The 21,286-nt window shown below is 45.4% G+C and overlaps 1 protein-coding gene across 1 annotated transcript; it reads right to left on the reverse strand.

The window, feature by feature from the left end:
- Positions 1 to 213: 213 nt before the first annotated feature.
- On the reverse strand, positions 214 to 17,864 carry TBC1D25 (TBC1 domain family member 25). Its single transcript, XM_037512440.1, has 6 exons — positions 17,662 to 17,864; positions 15,976 to 16,085; positions 14,882 to 15,036; positions 2,400 to 2,527; positions 2,073 to 2,261; positions 214 to 1,797 (listed from the first exon to the last, which is right to left on the reverse strand). The coding sequence occupies exons 1-6, from the start codon at positions 17,779 to 17,781 to the stop codon at positions 436 to 438; spliced, it is 2,064 nt and encodes a 687-aa protein (XP_037368337.1). The 5' UTR covers positions 17,782 to 17,864; the 3' UTR covers positions 214 to 435.
- Positions 17,865 to 21,286: the final 3,422 nt, after the last annotated feature.

The following is a 21,286-nucleotide window of genomic DNA, read 5'->3' on the forward strand; positions in this document are numbered from 1 at the left end:
ACAGCCTCAGGTCTTCTTCCAGCCGTCCTGGACCTGGGCTCACCTGCTCGAACCCAGTCTCAGCATCTGCTCTCCCACCAAAGGGGAAGCAGGAACCACCCTCCACCAAGCCGAGTACTTCGGCTCCCTCAGGTAAAGATTCCCAGTCCCTGCGGAGTCCAGCTACAACAAAACCCAGGGAGGCGGCAGAGAAATACACAGACCACAGTGACCTTCATGTGTGCAAAGTACAGTTGTTAAAAACAAAATAATAAAAACAGAAAAGAGGCTGTGGCCTCTGTGGGGCAGTGCTAAAGCAGAGCCCCCTATTCTCAGACCTGGGGAAGAGGGCCCCATGCCTGGACAGGTCTAGGGTTGGCAGGCAAGGAGTGGGATCTCATATGTAGGCCCTCACGGTAAAGAACTGGTGGGGCTCCTGGGCTGGAGGGAACCTGATCAAGATGGAGCTGTGGCCTCAGCCCCCTCCTCTGAATCCCACACCTCTGACTGCAGATAATCAGCAAAGAGTGCCTTGGCGCGGCGGAGGACGCGCCCCAGGTGGTGTTTTCGCACCAGACGGTCAAAGTGCATGGCCAACTCATTGTAATCCAGCCCGTTGCGCATGATGTGGTCACGGTGCTCCAGCAGGATGGCCAGGCAGAGGAAGAGCATGAATGGGTTTCCCCGGCCAAACTCTTGGGGTGGGGGCAGGCCCAGTGGGGGTGGAGGTGGCAGGGACTTCCCAGGGTCTTGTGGGGAGCTCACCTCTGGCATCAAAGGGGATCTGGCAGCCACATCGCCAGCAGGAGAGGCCTCCTGGGTGGATGGCGGAGAGGAGGAGGATGGGGAGTCAGGGCGGGAAGAGGAGGAGAGCAGTGGGTCTGGGGAGTTCAGCAGGGGCTCAGAGAGGGACTTGGAGCTAATGAGGGCAGCTGGGTGGGGCAGCTGGACCAGTGAGTCCCTCCTGGGGCCTGTGTTATCCCTGAGTTGCTGGAGGTCATCCAGGCTGGCTTGTCGCAGGAGACGCCCCCCGCCACCAGGCCCCTGGCTGCTCGTGGCCAAGTGATCAACAGCATCTTCGAAGGCGCTGCTGCCTCCACCGGCAGGCCGCAGCATGTGCCTTTGTCGCACTGGCCGCCCCCTGTGGCCACCGAAGCCAGCGTCTGCCACTTGGATGGGTGGTCCCACGAGCTCTACCTCGTGTTCAGGAGGATCAGGGGGCAGCGAACTCCAGGTGACCTCAAGCATGCGGAGGGCATCGTCAAAGGCAAACTCACGCTTGAGCTCGAGCAGCAGCCAGCGGTAACAGAAGAAGAGGTCGTCAGCACCGGCTTCTTGTAGGTACTGGTAGAAGTCAGGGTCGGCATGTCGCAGCAGCAGCTTGAGGTGGGCAAACTTGGTGGCCATGGCGCGGCCATCGGGATGGAAGTTTGCGGCCAGGCGCTTCATGATGCCACAGAAGCAGACGAAGGCATGGCCTTCGTGGTCCATGACGGCGAGGATGGGCGAGGCCAGGTCGCTCATGCCCTGGCAGTAGGACACCTGGGGGTGGGTAACAGCATAGGTGGTGAGCAGGTCGTGCAGTGCCCGCAGGTGCGGGCCATCCTCAGGCCCGGCATAGTAGGGGTGGGCCCGGTCGGTCCGCAGCACGTCCTTGAGGACTGTGCTGCGGATGAATTCCAGGTCCTCAGGGCTTGCTCGCTGTGCCCACTCGCTCTTCAGCTGTTCATACTCGCGGCTCTTGCGTTTCATGTAGTCCATCCGCTCGCGACCTGTCAGGCCATCTGGGTACACATTCAGCAGGTACCGCCACACCACCTGCCCGGGGGGGAGGGGGAAAGGACCAGACCGAGGGTCTACACATGTGCCATGGACTCCAGTATATCTGTCTCCCCCAACTCACCTGCTGTGGGTCTCGGTCCTCCTTTGGGAGCATCTGCCTTCCCATTTCTGACTCCTAGCCCCCACCAAAGGAGAACTGGCTGCTCTGGTATCTCTTTATGCCGTCCCATGACACTGTGGTCTCTGCGCGTCTCCTGAGCTAGTTGTGACAGCAGGAGCGATGGCTCCAACACGTGACAGAGGAGTCTCACCTTTCTCAGGGAGGGCTCAACACCCCCGTGATAGATACGCAGGCGCAACTCGTCTGGGCGGGAGAGCTGGCCCTCGTGGTCCAGGTAGGTGTGAAACTCAGCATCGCTCAAGGGGGGCTTGAAGGGCTTGAGATCTTCCCCATAGGACCAGCTCAGCACCTGTTGGACCTTAGACAAGGTGCGGCCGACCTGTGATAGAAGGAGGGAGAGGCTATCTATCAGTTGGGTGGGCGAGGGGCAGATGCCAGCCAGCATGCTCAGAATCTGGGGTGTCAGGTAGGCCCTGCCCCCCAGCCACAGCTGCACCCCAGGAGTCCCTGACACCACCTGAGAGAGGATGGACTGTGTGATGGGCAGAGCAGCTGTTGTCAATGATGACCGTTTCTCAGCCAGCAGCACGTCGGAGCCAATGACATCCTTGGGGCTGATTATGTCCCAGTCTTCCAGCAGCGGGCCTGGGCACACAGAGTGACACAATATGATAATGGGGCTGAGAACCCCAGCCCTTGGGGCCAGGTTCCTCTCCTACTGAAGCCAGGTCCCCCACAGGGCAATGGACCACTCCCATTGCCTCTTCCCAGGTCATCCAAAATCATGCCACTGTCTCACAAAATGCTACACAGACTAATATTTTAACAATATAAGGCACTATTTACTGAGTAGTTACTATGTCCCTGGCACTGTGACAAGGACTGAACCTTTGCAAATCTTTTTTAAAAAGATTTATTTTTATTTATTTATGCATACAAGAACTGGGGTGCAGGCCTGTGCACCCTGTGCCACCAGGGAGGCCCCCTTTGCAAATCTTAACTGATTTAATGTTCATACCTTCCTGTCAGTTAGGCACTGGTCTTATGGCTGCTCTTTCTTTGAGGAAACAAGGCAGAGTCAGGGTAAACACTTGCCAAAGGCCCCACAGCTAGTGAGTGAAAGAATTGAAATTTGAAGGCCAGACCCCAAGCTTGAAAGCCCAAGCTCTCAGTCTTGTTCATGCTAGTCCTCCTCCCATAATCAGTATAGACTACCATTATCTTTCTCACTTTCCAGGTTTGGAACAATTAGTAAATGGCCAAGATTCTCCAGGAAGGAAATGACAGGGCTGGGATCTGAACCTCTTTTACCTCCTTCTAGAGCCCAGATAGAGTTTAGGAAAAGTGTCTGTGGACAAGGTATATCATGTATGTTAGAGGAAATAATGCTGTGCTTGCCTTTATCCACTCTGGCCCTTAGAACACTAGCAGAAGTCTGTCCTCTCTCTCTCTTCTTTACTACCCCTTGCATTTATTCAAATGTGATGTGGTGGCCAAAGAAGAGTGGTCACCTGAAGGTAAGCTCAAGACAGTTTTAAGAGTGGTCAACCTTGGTGCCAGAGCTGCTAAGTCAATAGCAGTGTCGGCTTTCCAACTCTACTATATGAAACAAATCAGGGTTGACTTAAGCCACTGCCACTGACAGGCAAATTCCACACCAGCATTTCCATGGAGCCCAGTGCACTTTCTCCTGCAGAGCTGAGGGGGAAGCAAGGTCACATTGGATGTCACTGTCTCTCTCTGGAGGGCTCACAGGGCACTGCAAATTTAAGGGGTCCAAAAGGGAAGCCAAGATCTGCTCTAGACCCTATCTCCTCCACTGCTCCTCAGTGAGTGAACAGCATCTCTGTCTGTTCAGTGGCTTAAGCCAGAAATCTGAGAGATGTCCTTGCTGCCTCTCACGCTCTCAACCTTCAGGACAGAAGTTCTGTGGCTTCTGCTTGCAGAACAGACTTCAACTTCACCTCTTCCCTCTGCCTGGTCCCTCGTCTGAGCCACCACACCTCTCACCTGAAACTATCTCTTAACCAGCCCCTGCTTCCTCTTTGCCCCTCCCTACTTTCTCCCAACAGCTGCCAGAGTGGTCCTTCTAAAACATTAGTCAGGGCATTAAAACACTTAACAGGTAAAATGAAGGTCACACTACCAAAAGTCAAATTAAGGGTCTGAAAGAACAAACAAGGCACATGATTAAAGCTTGATGATTTGGGGGGAGGAAAGGGGTGAGGGGAATACAGCAGTATTATATAGGTATGAAGGAAAATGTCCCTGGGATGAAGAAGCAGCTCCTCTAGTCTTAGATAGGATCCATTAACAAACAGCCTATCCAACAGGCCTCCCTAGTCACATGCTGGTAAAATGCCCAACTTCTAGGACTGAAGAAAAACCCCTGCCAGCCTCTAGACACAAAGACCAGGCTGCTCACAACAGGGAGATGGCCAAACTGGCAATGGAATTCTGTTCCACAACTCTGGGAGCAAGAAGACCATGCATTTCTGGCTCCTACAGAGCACAGAGAAGAAAGTTCTGGGATGCAAGGGCCTGCAGCAGCCAAGACAGTATGCACCATGAGTGTCAGAGAAAGACATTTTTCATCATTAGAGTACATCTGCCCCATGCAGCTTGCTGGAGGAGAAAAAAAGATGCTCCCTAAGCAAATGACCACAGTGGCTCAAGGTGGAGGAAGGCAACAGGAAAGACAAATGGTGACAGGTCCCAAGTTTTTAATCTATTTAGTTAAACAAAATGACAAAGATAATTTAAAAAAGAATAAAAAATAAAAAACAAAAAAAATGACAAAGATACTGTCATAGGGAGTTTGGAATATTAAGTATTACATCAGGATTCCTGAAACATAAGCAGTTTACTGTAAAGAAAAGATGCTGATAGCCTGGAATTGAAATAGGAAAAAAAACATCAAGGAAAACCCAGAAGTTAAGGGCTAGGACCAGAAGAATAAGATGTGGAAATGTCACAAAGTTTTCATTTTAAGGACAAGGGAGGGTGGAAGAGACAGAAGGGAAAGAGTAATTTAAAGAGTTTACTGCATAAAAAGTATAAATCATGCTGTGGGGTTTTAATGAGAGACACACCTAAAACTAGGTGACCCAGAAAAGTTGAAAACGGAATAACCAGGCAGCTCTCATCCTGTATCTACGCAGGCGTCTCTTTTAACAGTCCTTTTACTTTGAAAAGCAGCAGCAGCAGCAGCTCTCTGCCCACCTGTGTCTATGCAGATGCCTCCTTTCCCCCCCTTTTTTTAGTTAACCTGTCCTTTGAAAATTTAAAATATAAAACAACAAAAAAAACTGAATAAACCGAAAGGTATACATGGCAAACAACCCAAGAGAAAGCAAGAGCAGCAAAGCAAATGTCAGAAAAAGCACTGTTCAAGGCCAAAAATGCTACAGGAAAAGGGAGACATGATATGTCAATTTTAAGAAGAACTAACTCAGTAATAAAATGGACGATGGATTTTACAAGCACAAACTCCTCTTGTGGTAAATCTGAACTGATACAACACTATATATATAGGCTTTATATAATCTACTAAGTATGAATGTGCCACATCTCCCTAAAGAAATATCCAAGGGTTTCATTATAGGGTGCTGCCCCTGATCCTGCTTGTCACAATATTTAATATATGTGACACATACTACATTTCCTGACCATAGAATTGTCAAACCTCCCAAACCTTAAACTGAGAGATAGATTCTGTTCCATGCCAATCAGATGTCTAGAGGGTTTTCCCCTGGAATTGGAAAAAATTATTCAAGGTTCACATGAAAGAATTCACATTTAAGAATAGTTCAGACAGGGCCTCCCCGGTGGTGCAGTGGTTGAGCACTGGGTTGCGAAGCTGCCCGCAGCCTCTGCAGTGCAGGTTCGATCCCCGGCTGCCAGCGAGGGTCCCACATGGCACGCAGACCTCTCCTGCCGCCCACTGCTCCCCTCAGCAGTGTATTTTGTCAGTCTGGCTGTTCTGCTCTCCGCTCTGGCTCTGGTGAATTCTCTCACCCTCCCGCGCTTCTGACTGTACCAAGTGCTTGTATAAATAAATAAATAAACAAACAAACAAATAAATAAATAAATCTAAAAAAAAAAAAAGAAAAAAGAATACCCTTAAATTAAAAAAAAAAAAAAGAATAGTTAAGACAAAGAAGAGTTAAAAAAAAGGATACTGGGACAATGGCAAAGTTTGCCTTATTAAAATTTACCAGAAAGCCACTGTGGATAAAGTATGGTGTTAGCATAGCAATAGACAAATAGAGCCAATTGATGGAATGTAATAGAAAGCCCAGAAATAAATCCGAATGTATGTGGAAATTCAACAAATGACAAAAGTGGCATTTCAAATCAGTGTAGAAAAGGTGGCTATTCAGGCTCACAAGGAAAAAACGGGAGAAAGCACAAATAAATAGGATCATTAACAAAAGAGGAGAAATTACGACACAGCAGAAATCAAAAGAATAATCAGAGATTACTATGAACAGTTATATGCAAACAAGTTCAACAATCTAGAAGAGATGGACAAATTCCTACAACTTTACAGTCATCCAAAGCTAGATAAAGAAGAAACAACACCTAAACAGACCAATCAAAACCCTCCTCAAAAAAACAAAAGCCCAGGACCAGACGGCTTTACAAATGAATTCTACCAAGTGTTCAGAAATGAACTAGTGCCTATCCTACATAAACTCTTTCAAACAATTGAGAAGGAAGGGATACTACCAAATACATTTTATGAAGCCAACATTACAGTAATACTAAAACTGAATAAGGACAACACAAAAAAGAAAACTACAGGCCAACCTCTCTAATGAACACTGATGCAAAAATCCTCAATAAAATCTTAGCCAACAGAATCCAACAAAGCATTAAAAAGATAATTCACCATGACCAAGTGGGATTTATTCCAGGGGCACAAGGATGGTTCAACATCTGAAAATCAATTAATGTAATGCAACATATCAACAGAAAGAAAAATAAAAACCATATGATTGATATCATATCAATAGATGCTGAGAAAGCATTCGACAAAGTTCACCATCCATTTATGATAAAGGCCCTTGAAATTTTGGGGATAAAAGGAACATACCTCAACATAATAAAGGTCATATACGACAAACCCACAGCCAATGTCATTCTCAATGATGAAAAGCTGAAAGCAATTCCCTTAAGGTCTGGAATAAGGTAAGGATGTTCACTCTCACCACTGCTTTTCTTTTCTTTTCTCTTTTTTCTTTTTTTTAAAAAGACTTATTTTATTTATACAAGAGCTGGGGTACCGGCCAGATGTGCGGGAAGGCGAGAGGATTCACCAGAGACTGAGTGGGGAACAGAACAGGCAGACTGATGAAATACACTGCTGAGGGGAGCAGCAGGCGAGACAGGAGTCCACTCGTCATGTGGGTTGCTCCAAGGCCGGCAGGGATCGAACCAGCACTGCAGAGGTTGTGGACAGCTTCACAGCGCTGTGCTCAACCGCCTGCGCCACCAGGGAGGCCCCTGTTTTTCAATATAATACTGGAAGTCCTAGCCAGAGCAATAAGACAAGAAAAAGGCATACAAGGAATCCAAATAGGGAAAAAAGAAATAAAACTGTCACTATTTGCAGACAATATGATAATATACAGAAAACCCCAAAAACTCCACACACAAAAAACAAACTAATCAAAATAATCAACCAGTTTAGTAAAGTAGCAGGATACAAAATCAACACACAGGGGCCTCCCTGGTGGTGCAAGGGGTTAAGACACAGCACTATGAAGCTATCCATAACCACTGCAGCACAAGTTGGATCCCGTTCCAGGGAGGTGATCCACATGGCACAGCAGACCTCTCCTGTTTCACCCGCTGCTCCCCTAAGCAGTGTATTCAGTCCATCTGCCTGCTCTGCTCCTCACTTTGTCTTTGGTGAATCCTCTCACCTTGATCCTGCATCTCTGGCCTGCACCCCAGCTCTTGTACACATAAATGAACCTTAGAGAAATTGTTAGGGGGAAAAGGATGTCCTAAAGCTAATTCCATACAGGCTTTGTGGACTCCACCCCCCACTCCAGACCAAAGCCAAAAGACACTGGGAACTCCAAATCCCATCACCACCAAAGGGAAGGTTGCTGGAACCTGAGGGTGGGGTTAAGCAGCCAGGTTTGGTAAAACCAGACATGTGGGCTTTGGAGAGGATCCCCCATTTTGGCTCTCCGCCATCTCGCAGCATTTGGCCAGCTCGGAGAGTGCCTTTGGCTTTCCAGGTCAGAGGATCAGGTAGGACGCATTAAAGACTTTATTTCCCTATTTTCTCCCTGAGTTGTACATTTCCTTAATTCCCTTTCCCTTGTAAATAAACCTTTTATTAACCTTTTGTGTGTGCCTGTAGTGGAGTATTCATAAGTCCCTTTTAAGCACGCGGGTGAGGACCCACAGCCAGGCAACCCGTTTTATATCGGGGTTGCTCCGTAACAAAATCAACAAATATCAGTAGCCTTCTTATATACACAAATATCAGTAGCCTTCTTATATACAAACAATCAATCTGAAGAAGAAATCAAGAAAATCATCCCTTTTATAATTGAAACAAAAAAGATCAAATACTTGGGAATAAACCTAAAAAAAAACAGGTGAAGGACCTATACAAAGAAAATTATAAAACATTGTTAAATGAAATAGAAGAAGACACAAAGAAATGGAAAGTCATCCCCTGCTCATGGATTGGAAGAATTAACATTATTATTATTATTATTTTTATTTTTTTTTTAATAGAGGCATGTTTTATTTATTTGTTTGTTTGTTTGTTTGTTTATACATGCACTGGGTACAGTCAGAAGTGCGGGAGGGTGAGAGAATTCACCAGAGCCAGAGCGGGGAGCAGAGCAGGCAGAAGGACCGAAGTACACTGCTGAGGGGAGCAGCGGGCGGCAGGAGAGGTCTGCGCGCCATGTGGGACCCTCCTCCGGTGGCCGGGGAGCAGCTGGGGATCGAACCGGCGCCACAGAGGCCGCGGGCGGCTTAGCAACCCAGCGCTCAACCGCTGCGCCACCGGGGAGGCCCAAGAATTAACATTATTAAAGTGGCCATCCTACCAAAAGCAATTTACAGATTCAATGCTATTCCAATAAAAATTTCAATGATATTCTTCAAAGCAATAGAATATTGATGAAATTCATAAGGAACCACAAAAAACTTCAAATAGCCAAAGCTCTCCTGACTAAAAAAATGGGAAAGGAGGTATCACATTCCCAGATTTCAAACTATACTATAAAGCCATAATAATTAAAAACAGTATGGTACTGGAACAAAAACAGACACACAGACCAATGGAATAGAATAGCAAACGCATATATGGACAACTAATCTTTGACAAAGGAGCAAAGACTATGCAATGGAACAAGGACAGTTAGTTCAATAAATGGTGCTGGGAAAACTGGGTTGCTACATGCAAAAAAATGAAGCTAGATTACTACCTCACACCATGCACAAAAACCAACTCAAAATGGATTGAAGAATTAGACATAAGACCTGAAGCCATAAAATACATAGAAGAAAACATAGGCAAAACACTACATGGCATATATCTCAGTAACATCTTTAAAGACACATCACCTAAAGCAAAGATAGTGAAGGAAAGTATGAACAGCTGGGACTACATCAAATTAAAGAGCTTCTGTAGCGCAAAAGAGACATTAACCAAAACAAAGAGAGACACCACTGATTTGAGAAATTTTTTGCACATGATACTACTGACAAGGGACTGATCACACAGATCTACAAAGAACTCACATGACTCAACAAAAACAAAGTAAACAATCCAGTCAAAAAGTGGGCAGAAGAGCTAAAAAGACACTTCTTCAAAGAGGAAATGCAAATGACCAACAGGCTTATGAAAAAATGTTCAATATCTCTTGTAATCAGGGAAATGCAAATCAAAATCACAATGAGATACCACCCTATGCCAGTGAGAATGGCACATATTAAAAAAACTAGCAACAACAAATGTTGGCAAGACTGTGGAGGAAAAGGAACTCTCCTTTAATGCTGGTGGGAGTGCAAACTGGTCCAACCACTATGGAAAGCTGTGTGGAGGTTCCTCAAACTACTAAAAATGAAGCTTCCATAGGATCCAGCAATTCCACTCCTAGGGAATCTACCCAAAGGACACAAAAACATTAATTCAAAAGGACACCTGTACCCCTATGTTTATTGCAGCACTATTTACAATAGGTAAGCTATGGAAACAACCCAAATGCCCCAAAACAGATGACTGGATCAAGAAGATGTGGAATATATACACAATGGAATATTATTCAGCAATCAAAAAAGATAAACTCATGCCATTCACAGCAACATCAATGGAGCTGGAAGGGATTATGCTCAGTGAAATAAGTCAGAAAAAAATATTGGATGGTTTCACTTATAGGAGGAATGTAGAGGAAACAAATAAGGGATTGGGGGGAAATCATAATAAATTAAAAATCAAAATCAACAGGCAACTATAAATCAGAGACATTTTGCAGGGGAGGAGGAGGGTGATGGATCAAAATGGGTAGGAAGAGCGCAAGGGACTATGGTGATGGGACACGGGTGAACTGGTGGTGGGAATTCCACAGGGACTACATCTGAGAGGAGAAAGCATACATTGTACAAGAATGATGTAAAATGTATATAAAAAAATTAAAAATTTAAAAAGAGAAGTTGGCTATTTAATAAATGATTGATGATTTAAAAATGATTAAATAAATTTATGAAACTTATTATGACCTAATAAATTATGACATTATTTGATAAATTATTTAATAAATAATTGACTTGTCATTTTTTAAAAAGCTAGGTTTACTTATCACAGTGTTGATAGGGTATTTATATGTAAAAAAGAAAATAATAGGGCCTCCCTGGTGGTGCAAGGGGTTAAATACAACACTGTGAAGCTATTCACAGCCTCTGCAGCATGAGTTCCATCCCTCTGCTGGCCAGCCCCGCACCTCTGGCCTGTACCCCAGTTCTTGTATGCATAAATAAATATTTTTTTAAAAAAAGAAAATAATAAGCCTATTAGAAGAAAATCGAGGAGAATATTTGTATAAGCTTATAGCTGGGGATAATATTCCAAAGTAATAGGAGAAACTCAGAAATCATAAAAGAGAGCTGTAAGTGTAAGATGGCACACACATTATAATTGCTGATAGGCAAAAAAAAGACATCACACATAAAGCCATCAGACAAAAGATAAACTGGGAAAACATATTTGCAGAACATATGACAATAGAGGACTCATATCACAAATGGACAAATTGGTCAAAAGTATAGACTTGGTAATTTTTCTATCACAGAAGTGATAGAAACGGGCTTCTTCCCCAAAGAGGGGCTGGGCCATCCTAAAGGTCACAGCAAGGGAATGACTGGGACAAGAATGCCATAAATAATATCTGTAATAACAGCTCCATCTATCAGAGACTTACTTATCAATGTGTAATATCATACCATTTATGTCAAACACATACCATTGGTGTACATATATAAATAGGAATACACCTGGGTATCTCCATATGTGGATAAATAAAATACATGCAAGTTTATACATCAAACTGATCAAACTGATTTTCTTGAGGCAAAAGGGTAGGGGATTAAGATTAGCTATAGTGGTTGTGGGAAATTTTTGCATTATTTGAAATGTTTTATTTCTGGATAATTAAAAATGAGTTTCTTTAGATTTTCACATGATGGAGAGGTTGAAGATGAAGACAATGAGGATGAAGAAAAGGAAGAAAGCAGGAAAGGTGAAGAGAAGAGAGAAACATGATAATGGAGAAGATGATTAGGACCCAAACTTCAAAAAAAAGAACTGTTCAGTATTTGTGGGAAGGCTGAGGCTCAGATAGACTTGGCAGCTATTTATTTTTCAAAGGTAGCTATGATACAAACACCAGGACACTCATCCACCCAAAGAGCCAAAGAATAGTTCCTGTGACATTTAGTCCCTGTTGGAAATCTGCCACCAAGTTTGGGGACTTCACCCCAACCAAACTGTAAGTCTTGCTAGCCTTTTGTCTAATAGTCTAGCTGTAGCTGGCCAGCCGTGACTGGTAAGCCAACCATCTGTGGCTACCAGTTATACCTAGATTGTAACAGCAGTTTTTATTTTCTTACAACAAAGAAGCTTTGTAAATAAAACTTAACACTTAAAAAAGATAAATAATAAAAACTAGTTTTTTTTTTTTTTAGTAAATGTAACTCCCATCAAAGCCAATTAAACTCCCATCAGGAGTTTAATGGAATGACAAACTAATCCTATTGAATGAAAATAACAGTGTAATGAAGATTCACGAAAAAATCTGGAAAAGGAAAATATTAAAACATACCGCAAAGTTATGTGATTAAAGCAAGATGGAACTGGCTTAGGATTTAGCAGCAATCAATGTAAAAGGATGAAGAATTCCAAAACAAACCTGAGTATATGTAGGAATTTGGTAAATAAGATGGCAGTGGGAAAAGAATGGACCCAGCAATAACTGGAAAGCTATTCTCCCTTTAAGAAGATAACTTTTACAGCTTCCCTGGTGGTGCAAGGCGTTAAGCACAGCACTATGAAGCTATCCACAGCCTCTGCAGCATGAGTTCGATCCCCGGCCAGCCAGGGAGCCACCCACATGGCGCAGCAGACCTCTCCTGACTCGCCTGCTGCTCCCCCCAGCAGTGTATTTCAGTAGAACTGCCTGTTCTGCTCCCCACTCTGTCTATGGTGAATCCTCTCACCCTCCACACCTCTGGCCTGTACTCCAGTTCTTGTATGCATAAATAAATAAATCTTTAAAAAAAAAGTTAACTTTTAGAAATGTCTTTTTACCAAACTGATGGGTGTCTATCTCTGCTTTATTTGTGTTCCTGTCAGTTCTTATGCAGTTAGGGTTTTCTTCACACGTCTATTAGCCAAGCAGATTTGATTTCTTTCTTTAAAAAAAAAGATTTTTTTTATTTATGCATACAAGAACTGGGGTTTAGGTCAGAGGTGCAGGGTGGGGAGGGGCGAGAGGATTCACCAGAGACAGAGTGGGGAGCAGAACAGGCAGAATGACTGCTGAGGGGAGCAGCGGGCAAGTCAGGAGAGGTCTGCTGCGCCATGTGGGTCACCTCCCTGACTGGGGATGGAACTCGTGCTGCAGAGGCTGGTGATAGCTTGATAGTGCTGAGAATTTCACCTGTGCACCACCAGGGAGGACCAGATTTTATTTCTTAACTGAAATAGTGCCACTGTGCCCATTTACAGGTTAGGAAAGAGGTTTGGGAGTTAGTTAAGGGGCTGATCTCAGCATATATGGCTACCCAGGAGCAGAGGTTCCAGGGTCTCTGCCCACTTCTGTCACTCTTTCTCTCTGAATCTTGTTTTTCTCTCTCTCCTTCTTTCCCTCCCTCCATTCTTCCCTCCTTTGTCTTTCTTCCTGTCTATCTCATTTTCTCAAGGTTGCCAGTCTTAACAAGCCCCAACTTTTGTAGAGTCAAATGATTAAGAGCAAGGATTCTGGAGCCAGCTGAGCCACTGCTTGGGTTCAAACCCTGTTCCTCTACTTACTGTCTCATGTGATATGGACAAGTCCTGTCCCCTATGAGCCTCAGTTACCTCATCTATAACATGGGGATAAGGATCATCTCTACCTTATAGGGCTGTTTTCACACTCCAGTGAATAAAACTATACACGTACAGGGCCTCCCTGGTGGCGCAAGGGGTTAAGCACCACACTATGAAGCAATCCGCATCCATCCCCAGCTGGCCAGGGATCAACCCATATGGCGCAGCAGACCCCTCCTGTCTCGCCTACTGCTCCCCTTAGCAGTGTGTTTCAGTCAGTCTACCTGTTCTATTCCCCACTCTGTCTCTGGTGAATCCTCTCATCCCCTGCATCTCTGGCCTGTACCCTAGCACTTCTATGCATAAAGAAATAAATCTTTAAAAAAAAATTATACATGTACAGTGGCCCCAATGTTATCTACTTATCTATTCTTAGGATAGCAACAAGATGCCTCAATATTCCCAAATGGGCACATGAGTTCCCTGAGTTTGGGAACCATGTCTTCTACTCCCTTCTACTCCATGACTTTTCATTTAGATGATTTTCCAATCTACACTAAAGTTAAAAAGAAGAATACACTGAACACTCATTCATCCTTCATCACTTCCCTAGTAACAATTTTGCCACCTTTGCTTCATCTTGCTCTCTCTCTATGTATACCTTTCATATTCTTTTTTTTTAAAGATTTATTTATTTATGCATACAACAGCGGGGGGTACAGGCCAGAGGCGTAGGGGGTGAGAGGATTCACCAGAGACAGAATGGGGAACAGAACAGGCAGATCTACTGAAATATACTGCTGAGGGGAGGAGCAGACGAGACAGGTGAGGTCTGCTGCGCCATGTGGGTAGCTCTCTCGCTGGCCAGGGATCAAACTGGTGCTGCAGAGGCTGTGGATAGCTTCACAGTGCTGTGCTTAACCCCTTGCGCCACCTGGGAGGCACCACACCTATTATTTTCTTGCTGAATTATTTGCAGATATCATGACATCTACCCTGTAACACTTAAACTGTGTTTTCCCCAAGAAAAAGGATATTATCCATAACTGTGATGTCAGGAAATTTAATGAGCTAGAAAACAAAGAAATGAATGAATACTGCAGTATATAATCATAACATATTATGAGATTATATGCTATAATAATATATAGAATTACTATAATTGGAGCTTATACTTCTGGAGCATTCACTATGCAGCCATGCACCTTTCCAGGCATTTTACATGAATTCCCCTCACAACAGTCCTAAGATACCATTATCTCTATAGGTGAAGAAATTGAGACACAGAGGGTGATACAGGATCAGGACCTAGGAGACCTGGTTTCCCTAGCCCACTGTGAGGTTGTATATGGTGAATGGTGGAGTCATCCTATGGGGAAAGAGTGGGTCCCAAAGCAGTGTTCCTGCCCCCCACCTCATCCCCAGTGCTGGGTACTCACTATCTTCAGTGGGACGAATGTCTACACGCAGCTGCAGGTAAGGTTTTGAGGCGTTGGCAAAGGCCGTGCTGAGGTCCCAGTCAGACAGGAGTGAGAGGTAAGTTTCCTGCCCCAGCCGATCCCGGCCCAGGTAGCTGATACCAAAGTTCTTCTTTCTGGACAGAGGAGGCATGGCAGCTCTCAGTACTCCTGCCCTGGAGGCCTCAGGGACAGTTTCCAAAAGCAGGGGAAGACAGAAGGTGCTGAAGACAACTTCCTACTATGTGTTGGGAACTGGGTTGCAGTAGACTGCAGCCAGTTCTGCTTCGTTCCATGGAGGAACAGGTACACACCTGCTTGTATCTAGAGGGCACATTAAAAACCTGTAAGATGTTGCTCCCCACATGAGGGGTTGTTGAAGGGCAGGAGTGAGAAGAAAAGCAGCCTCCTTTCTTCTCACTTTTTTTTAAATGCACTTTCTTACTGCATTAAAAATGAAGCAATCTGTATATCTGCTAGTTTTTCTAACACAAATGTTTATACAAAAAGGTCAAATAACAAATAACAATTTGTTTTTCAGATATACCTATGTAACTATGCAAATTATGTCTGTGTGACAACTACTGTGACCTTAAAAGCATCCTAAATACCCATCACTTTTGAATCTGAATTTGTTCATGTACGTGTATTCCTCCAAAATAACCACACCAAAATAACCATCATGCCTGTTTCTGGAAATACCACTTTCATCTATCAGATTGGTAAATTTTCCAGTTTTCTAGTAACAGTGTTTGTGAGGGTATGAGGGAAACAGTCCTTTTATTTGCTGTTAGTGACACTGTGGATTGGTGATAACCCATCAGGAGGGCATCTTGGAAATATCCACTAAAATTTAAAAAGCGCACACCCATTAGCCTAGCAATACCACTGCTAGAAATTTATCCTATGACTAGATTTCCTCAAACAGTCCAAGATATACCCAGGTGGTTGTTCATTGTAGGACTATTTATAATAAGCAAACAAAAAAAAATCCTACCAAACAATGACAAAAGAGCCAAAGCATCACTGTTGAGGTGGGTGGCCCACTAGCTGGTGCCCAGCACCCCATCACTCACCCGTTCAAGTCAAAGGCTCGGATGAGAATGTGCTGTAACACATCCAGCGAGGTGATCTGGGGATCGACGGCGAAAGAGCGGAATTCAGGTGACAAGAAGCTCTCGTATTTCTGGGGAGAGAAGACAGTGGGTAGGCTATGGGGGGGGGGTCATGTTATCAGGTTAAAACAGAATGAGTGGTTGGAGGCAAGGTCACAGATGTCACGGGGGCCAGATCAAGGTGGGTATTCTGGGCCCTGGTGAGGACATTAGTGTTTGCTGAGTAAAAGAAGCCATGCCAGGGCTCTGTGCCGGGAGGAGACATGGTCTGAGTTAGGGTTTAACAGGATCTGACTGCTCTGCAAAGAACAGACTGTGAGGGAAGGGAGGCAGCAGTGGTCTAGTGAGGAGGAGGCTACTGCAAGAGTCCAGGCACTCAATCCTGTATCTCCTCAACTCTGGTTGCCAGAGTCACAGTATCTGGCCTGGCCCCAATTAAATCAGTCCTCCACGTGGCAACCAATCTAATCTAGCACATCTATTTGCAACACTCCCCTCCTTAAACCTCTTCAAAGGCAACCTCAGGGTCCCCAGTAAGTGGTCCTATATGACCCTTGCGAGCCTCTATCCAGTCAGCGTTTTTGAACTTCATGCTCTGGTACCACCAAATTGCTAGAAGTTACTTTGAACATACCTTGGCTCTAGGCCTTTGCTTGTGCTGGTCCCATCTGGAATAACCTTCCCATTTTCTCCAACTGGCTCATTCACAATCAAGCATCATTTTTCCCTAAACTTCTAAACCTCTACCTTAGAGCTTGCTCCATTACACTGAAGTGATCTGTTTACTTCTCTCCAGAATCTAGCCTCTCCTCATCCTCCTCAGTGCCACCACCCTTGTTAGTCACCTATTACAACAGTTTTCTTACTCAGAGTACATACCAAAGGCCTTCCACAATCTGACCCTCTCCAACCTCCTGATTCACCTCCTACCAGCAATATGGAAAGTTAAGAAAACATGCAAGCTCATTTCCACCTCCCAGCCTTTGCCCTTGCTGTTCTCTCTGCCTAGAACACTCTTCTCCCCATATGCACACAACTGACTCCTTATCCGGGTCTCTGCTCCTTCAACACCTCTCTGGGGAGGTCCGTGTACAACCTTGTCTAAAGAAAACTCCCTAGTTCAGAACCCTTTTCGCTATTTCCTCATGACATTCATCAGGGTCCGAGGCATCTCATTTATTTAGCTGTTCATCTTCGAGATGAGCGTCTCAGGTCATCCAGGGTGGGGACCTGCACAAATGTGCATTGGCAACACACATGTTGACTGACTTCAGCACCTCCTTTCTCAGAGGGCAACAGCACCCCTCATTCCTCAAGATCCCACCCCTCAAATTATTAAGGTCCCTCCTTCAAACTTATGTCTCCTCCCCTATCTCCCCACAATCTCCCCTTACCAATCTACAGACCCATTTCCCTCCATTTTCAGACCCTCACCCCAGGCTATATCCCTAAGGCCCCGCGTCCTCAAGCCCTGCGCCCGCATTCCCAGGTCCAGCCTCCCCTCCTCCCATCTTTCAGCACTCAAACCTCGCCCCTCAGGTTAACACCCCGCTTCTGGCTCCGCCCTCCATCCTAGGACAGCCTCCGCCTCGCCCTCTGCTGGAAGCCCCTCGGACTGGTGGCCGACCAGCAGGCTGTAAGCCTCACCTTGACTCGGACCCGTACCACCTCTCTCTCCTCCTCTTCGGCCGCCGCCGCTTGGGCTCCCCCGCCAGGTGGGGGCGCTCCGGTGCCAGCTAAGTCCGAGGGCCCAGAGGCCGTCGCCATCCCGCCGCCACCACCTCAGGGTGACGGTTGACACTTGCCCCCTACCCCCGCGCGCACCCCAGAGAACGGGCGCCCGCGGCCCCACCTCGCGCCTGGGCGCAGGCGCAGAGGGCGCCGTGCGACCCCCCCCCCCCACTTCACCGCCCCTCCCACCTGGCGCGGGATGGAGGTCGCGTTTGCGCATGCGCACAGCACTGTTGTGGGTAGCCTCTTCCCCAAAAGCTGGTATTAGGTCTGGTTGCAGCCAATGTGCTGCCGCCTACTGAGGCCCCGCCTCCCCTCGCCCGAGGTTGTTGGGCAGTCTACTTCCGGATTCACCTAGGTGTGTGTTGAAGTGACAACCTATTCTGAGGAGACAAGTAGGCAGGGAAAAGGAAGCTGTAGCGCGATGACGTCAGAACCTTACATCCCGCCCCTAGTCACCACAAGCCTTTGCTGACAGATGATGTCATTGCTTTCAAATGTCAGCGACCCTCGCTCCGAATTGCCCCGCTGAACGAGAAAAAAAAAATCCTTTTCCCAGAATCTTTTCAAAAATAATTTAGCATGAACATTCACAGAGCTGTACATTAATGATTTTTACCATTTCTGTTTGCATGTTATAATTGGTTAAATAATTTACCCCAAACAGCCATTGTTAGGCTCTCTGGAGGACCTTGCTTTTAAAAATTTGCCTTCATCTTATTTAGTATTCACAACACTTTAGGTCAGTCCTATTGTTAAATAGTATGTGTCCAGTAAATATCAGCTGAATGATTGAACATATCTTAGACTCCTTTGACGAGCTTTGAATGCAGAATGCAAAACAGCATTCTCACTTGGTTGGACATCCAGAAGGTTTGGACAAAACAATTCCCTTTACAGATGTAATTTCTGACAAAGGAGTCCTGTAAGATACCTGGATTTCAGCTGTTGTTGCTTTGCTGGATGGCTGCTACCCTTAATGTTAGCTTTTTAGATGGTTGCAGTTCTATTTTGGTATCTTTTTAAATGGTTTGTTGCTTTGACATTATTATTAGGCATCTCTACTTTCTGAAAGGTTGAAAGGGGAATTTTCCTTGAAAGTCAGAAAAGGTTTATTGGCATCTTTCTCTTTCCCATGTGCTAGAGACAAAAACACTTCTTAGGGCACTGCTGGATTTTCTGGTGGAAACAAATTGTTTGAGAGCCTGCTTCTTATCAAAATTATCATAGGGTGGAATGAGCAAAACATTAGCCTGGAGATTGGAGTTTATCCTGAGGGCACTGGAGCACAGATTTTAGATGGGGAAATTATGTGCTCAGATGCCTCTGTCTTGTTTGTGGAGAGAGCCTTGGATGGAAAGATTCTGGAAGCAAGGAGATCAAACAAGAGGTCCTTGCCAATGTTGGGGAGAACGTCTCTTTATTTACTCTTCCATTCAATTAATACAGAGTGTGTGCCAGAGGGGCCTCCCTGGGGGAGCAAGGGATTAAGTCTCAGCACTATGAAGCTATCAGCAGCCACTGAAGCACCGAGTTTGATCACCGGCCAGGGAGCTACCCACATGGTGCAGCAGACCTCTCCTGTCTCACCCGCTGCTCCCCTCAGCAGTGTATTTCTGTCGATCTGCCAGTTCTGTTCGCCACTCTCTCTCTCTGGTGAATCCTCTTCCCCTCTCCCCCGCACCTCTGGCCTACACCCCAGCTCTTGTATGCATAAATAAATAAATCTTAAAAAAAAAAAAACACAAAGTGTAGGGCCTCCCCGGTGGCTCAGCAGTTGAGCGCTGGGTTGTGAAGCTGCCCGCAGCCTCTGCAGCACCAGTTCGATCCCCGGCTGCCGGGTAAATGTCCCACATGGCACGCAGACCTCTCCTGCCGCCCGCTGCTCCCCTCAGCAGTCTGCCTGTTCTGCCCTCCGCTCTGGCTCTGGGGAATTCTCTCACCCTCCCGTGCTTCTGACTGTACCCCAGTGCTTGTACAAATAAATAAATAAATCTTAAAAAAATTAAAAAAAAATACAAAGTGTATGCTAGTCTGATATATTAATTCATTTAATCTGTATAAAAACCCCATGAGGTAGGTACTACTATTATTAGCATTTTACAGAAGAAAGCATCGAAGTCCAGGTAGAAAAAAGCTAAAGGTCAAGGGTGTAGTAAGTGGCACAAAGAGAAGACTGTGCAATGGATGGAGGTGGGGCTTTTGAGAAGCCGTTCTTGAAAAAGAGCAAGGAGGCCAGCAGGCTATAAGTAAGTGATGAAGTAAGTGATGGATGTGAGGTGAGAAAGTAATATACAGCTTTGGCTTTAACAGTGAGGCATTTCTCAAAAGATGTACTGTAGGCTTGAGCAGGAGCTGGATTTGAACTGAAGCCCTGATCAATACAGGTCACCTGAAGCCACTCCACAATTATTTTCACTTTTATTATTCATGCTTTGTCACCTCAAATTTCCTCAAGTATCCACTTACTTTATGACTGCAGGTCAATGAGGTTAATGATGGAGACCATGAGATGATGATGGGGGTCTATAGGGTGAGGATCTGTGGGGTGAATGATGGGGTTTGTGGGGTGAGCGATAGACTGTGGGGTGAGTGATGGAAGATCACTAAGGTAATTGGGGACCTGTGGAGTGTGATAGGAGTCTGTGAGGTGATGGATTCTGCAAGTAAGTTATAGGGAGTTAAAGTTAGTGAAGTAAATGATGGGCAATATATAGTGTGAATGAAAGGCTATTTGTGGGGAGAGTGATAGGCATCTTAGGGGTTAATGATGGATTATGTGGGGTGATTGCTGGTAGGGTTTGTGGGGTGTTTTATTGGGTCTGTGCGGTGAGTGATGGGGGTCTTCGGCGTGCATGTTGGTAGGTCTGTAAAGTTAGTGATGGTGTATCTGTGGGGTGTCTAGTCAGGAGACAAGAGGCTGAGTGATGGGTGTATGCATGGGATGAATGAAGGAATGTCTGTGAGGTGAATGATGAGGCCTGTGTAGTGAATGATGGTTATTGTTATGGACTTAATTTTCCCCCATCTTATATTAAAACCTAACCCCTCAATTTGACTGTATTTGGAGATAAGGCCTTTAAGGAGGTAATGAAGATTTAATGAAGCCATTAAGAGTGGAACCTTAATCAAATAGGACTGGTGTCCTTGTAAGAAAAGAAAGTAATGCCAGGGATAGGGACCCATGGGGAGAAGGCAATCTGTAAGGAAAGAGGCCTCAGGAGAAACTTACCCTAAGGACACCCTGATCTTGGACTTCCAATCTCCGGAACTGTTAGAAAATAATTTCTGCCACGTAGTTTGTGGTATTCTTGATATAGCAGCCCTAATAGAAGACTGTGGAGTCAATGATGAAGTGTCTGTGAGGTGAGTGATGGGAGTTTGTGGGGTCAGTGATAGGCTTTTTGAGGTCATGGATTGGAGGCCTATCTGATGACCGGGGGGGTCTATGGCTAAGAGAATGGTAGTCTGTGGAATAAGTGAATGATGGAGGGACCTGGGGAGTCAGTCATGGAGTATTTCTAGGGTTAGTAATTAAAGA

The sequence above is a fragment of the Talpa occidentalis genome, unplaced genomic scaffold, assembly GCF_014898055.3.
Source record: "Talpa occidentalis isolate TD23 unplaced genomic scaffold, MPIMG_talOcc4v2.1 talOcc4.15, whole genome shotgun sequence".
In the NCBI taxonomy this organism is placed as follows: Eukaryota; Metazoa; Chordata; class Mammalia; order Eulipotyphla; family Talpidae; genus Talpa; species Talpa occidentalis.

Excerpts from the sequence above, each read along its gene's own strand:
- TBC1D25 (XM_037512440.1), bottom strand. The coding sequence starts at position 17,781 with ATGGCGACGGCCTCTGGGCCCTCGGACTTAGCTGGCACCGGAGCGCCC. Across the intron at positions 15,037-15,975 it reads CGAGCCTTTGACTTGAACGG|AAAGAAGAACTTTGGTATCA; the intron begins GTGAGTGATGGG and ends TCCTCTGTCCAG. Across the intron at positions 2,528-14,881 it reads CATTCGTCCCACTGAAGATA|GCCCGCTGCTGGAAGACTGG; the intron begins GTGAGTACCCAG and ends CTGTGTGCCCAG.